Genomic DNA, 5473 nt, shown 5'->3' with positions numbered 1-5473 from the left:
GTAAAGAGGAACAAATATTATATAGGCCACAAACCGTGAACAAAACCATATTGTACAGGTCACAAGGATGATGGACAAACCTGCACTGCAGAAGCAGTTTCCTGTACCAACGTTTGACTTACAGTAGCACTAGTCTGGAAAAAGTCAATGATTTGATTGATGGAATCCTTCAAATACTGAGCAAGACAACAAAAAATCAGGGTCAATTGGGACAATGCATTAGATAAGAACAAAGAGATGTCTTACAGTCACATAACAGGGTGAAGCTTTAGCAACCAAACTCCAGTCCACGTCTGCATCAAGTGGTTTATAACAGAAGACACCAACTAAAGAATCAGACACACTTTCACTCTGCAGAGAAGATCAATTCAGATGGTATACTTCCTGATCTGTTGACTAATATATAAGGCGAAAACATATGAACACATCAAAAGATTAACAGAGAGGAGAGAGGAGAGAGGAGAGGGAGTGAGAGGATTGCAAATGCATCCTACCTCAGCAAGAAGACCATTTGGGGACAATAATCTATATGATCCCAATTTTATATTGATAACCTTGGCCTCTGAATAAAGTTTTATGCAACCTTCAAGATTATCACAGGATAAGTCCGCAAGGCACTCCTCAGAGTCAATTAGCTTTGACGCATTATGTTTCATGTGAAGCTTCAATAACATATATGGCAAATCCCCCTTGTCATGGATCAACAACTCTTCATCATCACCTTCTTTGTATCCAATAATATTGTTCAATCTCTCCCAATCTTCCTCAGTCAGGGTGCCTGGTTCATTTTCATCTTTGACAGGTTGGCTGGTCCTGCAATTGTACCCAATCACATATGTATTATAAGAAAAATATGCTGAGCTCATGAAGAAGTTGCAAGAGTAGAACATGAGATCATGGTACACTTATTTACCATCCAAATGACCACCATGATTTTTTTGCTTTTTCCTTTAGATAGAGTTCTGACCCAGCCGATTGCTCCACAAATTTATGGGCTAACATCCTGTTTGAAGGAATTAATGTAGTAACTAAAAATATAGAGGTCTAACAGAAGTAAATCATATGTAAATCTTGCTAGCAATAAGTTGAAACCATTAACTAGAAAAGATAATACAAATGAATCACATTTATTGAAATGTTAGAAGTTAGCACTCCCAAGAGAAAAGATTCTTAAGGATAAGAACAGGGTGAAGGGCCACCTAGAATGAAACTAGATGCTATCATAAAAAGGAAGCAATTCATTAACATCAAAACAAAAACAGATAGGATAAAAACAATACATCACCAGTATATCACATAAAAGAACTATGTGCTCTCACAGAAGTCCCAGAAAACTGGCATATCAAGCATAGGCTTAACACCGACTCATCAAGTAGCTAAGTCAAACTATATACCTCCACTGAAGAATGATGGCAATATCAAGTTCACGATCAAGTTCCTCTATGTCTTTGTGGTCATCAACTACAGCACGGTCAAGATCTGATTTGAGCAGTGCAGCATAGAGAGTGATGTATTTCTTCCGTAATCTTGCATATCGTAGGACTTGCTCCCATGGCATCTTTCCACTGGCAATAACGTAAAGGAAATAAGTTTGTCGCACTAGAATTATTGGAATATCCCACATGTTTAGTTAGGAGAAACAAAGGGAGAATTCAATTCATTAAAACCATGATGGTTATCAGGGAAACTTTCTGAACTCAAATAACAAGGTTTACTGTGGCATTAACAAGGCATTCGGACATAAAGCTCCAAACTCAGACGAAAAGAAAGAACGAGTAGAAAAGGAGAGGAAAAAAGACAGAGAAGGAAAAATCATTAGCTTCTTTATCCATTCATAACTTTCAGCATATCAAAGAGAAAGGATATCGCAGGGGTTCCACGGTGCTTCACAAGATAGAACAGTCAGAAGAATCACCATGAAGCCATAATTCATCAAGTAAATATCTAATAAAAACATAAGCTGCTTCCAACCAGACATCAGGAAATGCTTATAATAAATAGATATCCCACTTGAAAGTCCAGAGCAAAAACATTCTCATGAAAAAGTCCGATGATGTTCGCATGATGCATTTGCCTCCAACATGCAAGTATTATCAATCTATCTTTTAAGTTCCATTCCAATATCTTACCTTCTCAGAAATTTTTCATATTTTTTCAAGCTAGTGGATGTTTCAAATCTCACCCACTACTGATTCATTTACATATGACTATTAAGGATACCTGACCTACTTTTTACTGAGTATTTGATTAAGAGTCATCAGTCAACATGTTCACTCAACTATTAACTAAGTTTATCCTTCATCATAAGAGAATTAGGACCTGTCCCATTATGTTGAAGCCTATAAAATTAATAGGCAAGCACCATTGAACTTTCTTATATTTGCATACTTGCAGGATGATGCGACATATTTAATATTACAAAAGTTAAGTAGGAACCTGGCTTTCTTCATTTGCTCAGAGCCTGCTCTAGACGCATACTTCCACCAAGATCTCGGATCATGTTTTACAGAAACATGTGGGCGGTAGTGAGCATATTTCAGTCTCTGGTTGAAGGCTGTGAAATTATCAGCTAATTTCAGCAGATCACGATAACCACTCTGCAGAAAATTACACACCATTCACTCAGGAGAATGAAAAGAGATACAACAGCGGGGGAAGATACTAAGTAACAAGCTGGTACCACCTTTGACAAGCTCAGAGTCACATCATCAAGATTTACAGCAGCTCTCTGCAGTGGTTGACCATTTCTCGAGGATATATCTGGACGGTCTTTTGAATACTTGGCATCTCCACTCACTGGTTGCAATAGATAAGAGTGCTTTTCCAGATAATCAGCAGCAGGTTTTCCATCCTTCGTACCAAATTTGAAAATCTAGAAACTCGTGGATTAGTTAAAAGTTATAGGAAGTATGGGCAACAAGTGTACACCTAATCAAACTTAATATACCTGTCCCCACTCATATGGTAGTAAATCCTCCCATGGCTTTTCAATGTGCCAAGGACTGATATCAGAATCCAAATAAATGGCTATCCGTTCAAGTTCCACAGACTGCAAAGTTATCAAAACAATCATGTAAAATGTGAACGGACTAGAATAATGTAGCATAAGTTAATTCATTTCAAAGAGAATATCAACTATAAGAAAGGAACCCAAGTGAAGAAAAGGGGCTGAAGCTACTAACCTTCTTCACCAATGAGTAGCTAAATAGGCTTGTAACACAAGCAACATTACAATGACATCAAACATTGGGTGAATCCAACGTTACATACTACAGCATCAATCGCGTAATTCTTATTTGAAGATATGTTCATCATAAGTCACACTTTTCAGAACAAATAGCATGATCACCTGGTTCATGTTCCTAGAATTTTTATGAAAGCATTGTCTCAAAACTAAAATCTAAGTTGTTCAAAGTATTTACTATAATCAGTTCAAGTGAATAATTACACAAAGATACTTCATACTTTTCTAATAGAAAAGGAATATCAGTAAAAGAAAGAAATCAACATTACAAGAGAAAAAAACCATAGACAAAAAACATTGAAAGACAAACCGCTATATTTTCTTGCCTAAAATACTTGTCAAGGAAATGTCTTCCCGAGCCCTGATATTCACAACTTTGCCTATCTCTATCTTTCAATAAAGTTGTACAGACTTCTGGGTAAAAACAATATCATCCACATACACATCTTATTATGCATTTATCACTTATTATTTTACATTTTTTCACAATCTCTATTTTAATCCTCATCAATTCTCTAAAATAGTTTCTATTATGGAAAAGGTTGATAAAAATAAGCAGAAATAACGAACAAGAAGAAAAATCTACAAGTTTTATTATCAAAGCAATTTTTCATGGTTAAATTACTAACTTAACTATCAGCACAATTACTGAATACTTTCAGTAACTATTATTACTATGTATTAGCAACAGGCTATAATTGAAGTTGTGGCCTAATTGATTTATCAAGTATTATATTCTCCAATCAGATGAAGTATGTTTCATGCTAAAGAACCTACTGAATCACCATCCATAGCTTTCTAACTTGTCACATTTCTGCAATTTTTTCAAACTTTTGGCATTAAAATCCATAAACCAAGTCAAAAACCATAAACTTCTTCCTCTAGATTTATTCATGTATCTTTCAATCTTTGAGTATTATCCTTTCGAAAAAACAAATAAATTGTAGCAATCACGGTATCACTGACACACCACACAGAGCAACTGGGATTTCATGTTTACAGGAGCTTCAAAGAACAAAGCACACTTAAAGAATACCAGTCTCGTCAGACAATCAGATTTCATGGTAGACATTATATAAGTTGACATAAAACAATATGAAGCAAATGAGTAAAATATAACATCAAAAGTGTTGTGGAAGAAAATATAATTTTTTTTCTACTTCATTGAGATATTGAAAGAATTTGGAACCTTCTGGATTCGCTCCAATGCACCTCCTGTTACAAACGTCTCCTCTCCTTTATCATCAACTGTGAAAGCCGAGAGTTTATCCAAGGTCATGCCTGCTGCAAAAGGATGGCCTGGATTACTGGAGAGAAAGGCAGTTGCATGAGTAACCGATTTCGGGTAGAGGAGAAAGGGGACAGGGGAGACAGAAGCAAGAGAACAAACGAGCTAAAACATACAAAAAACCATGTACCTCTCAAGATCCTCATATCTGATGTGAATATTTGATATAGAAAGCTTTAAATTCCCGATCACCGTATTGATTAAAGATCCAAGCCAAGACTTATTCTTAGAGAGAAAAAAGAAGCAGAAAAGGAAAAATGGGTAAATCCTTATTAGAACACTTCAACAAATATTTGTTTCGGGGCATGATGACCACTGATCCTGTGAGAATAAATGACACAGGTTCTAGGTTCTATGTGTGTGTGTATATATATATCAAAAGCAAATGACAGATAAGAATTAAATAGTATAAACAATAAATCAAACAGAAAGACCTAAAGCAAAAAATCAAAATATTTTCACAAGCAATAGTTCTCCCAGATAAGGGGCAATGGTGTTATCTTTAGCAACCAATAATCCACTTTGTTTGGAACAAGTTAAGGATGGAATTGAGAGCCATATATCCATAGTATGTCAGATTGGTGTAAGTTGTACTAGCTTTAAAATCCTAGGACACACCCTTGGCACAAAAAGGGATTGGCTGGATCTTTACAACAGTGAACAGTGTACTATCTTTGGTAATTTTCACTCTGTCTGTTTCAGGCATAGAACATAAATAGTCAATTTGTTTAAGCCCGCGACGTAAGAGCAGATACTTACAACAATATGTTGGTTTCAAGTGCCATGCATATCAAGTACTAATTGACAACCACTAAGAAAGAAATCAAACTTGAAAGTAATCAGATCAAAGGAATCCCATTACATCGAATAAAAGCATATGTTTCATGGACAACCACACTCGAACTCACACCATCCATCCCCCCCCCCCCCCCCCCCCACAA

The 5473-nt window shown here is 36.0% G+C and overlaps 1 protein-coding gene across 1 annotated transcript in view; it reads right to left on the bottom strand.

Moving 5' to 3' along the window:
* LOC105155975 overlaps positions 1-5473 on the bottom strand; it is a 64685-nt gene that overhangs the window by 44911 nt on the left and 14301 nt on the right. Inside the window, 10 exon segments of the mRNA XM_011071974.2 lie at positions 81-176; positions 247-351; positions 495-813; positions 914-1003; positions 1395-1565; positions 2437-2597; positions 2684-2872; positions 2948-3049; positions 4434-4551; positions 4663-4757. Of these exon segments, the coding sequence (XP_011070276.2) occupies positions 81-176; positions 247-351; positions 495-813; positions 914-1003; positions 1395-1565; positions 2437-2597; positions 2684-2872; positions 2948-3049; positions 4434-4551; positions 4663-4757 (1446 nt within the window).

Source organism: Sesamum indicum, linkage group LG2 (genome assembly GCF_000512975.1).
Source record: "Sesamum indicum cultivar Zhongzhi No. 13 linkage group LG2, S_indicum_v1.0, whole genome shotgun sequence".
NCBI classification, from domain to species: domain Eukaryota; kingdom Viridiplantae; phylum Streptophyta; class Magnoliopsida; order Lamiales; family Pedaliaceae; genus Sesamum; species Sesamum indicum.
Note: the sequence above shows the minus strand (reverse complement) of the source record. Positions and strands in the feature narration are given on the sequence as shown.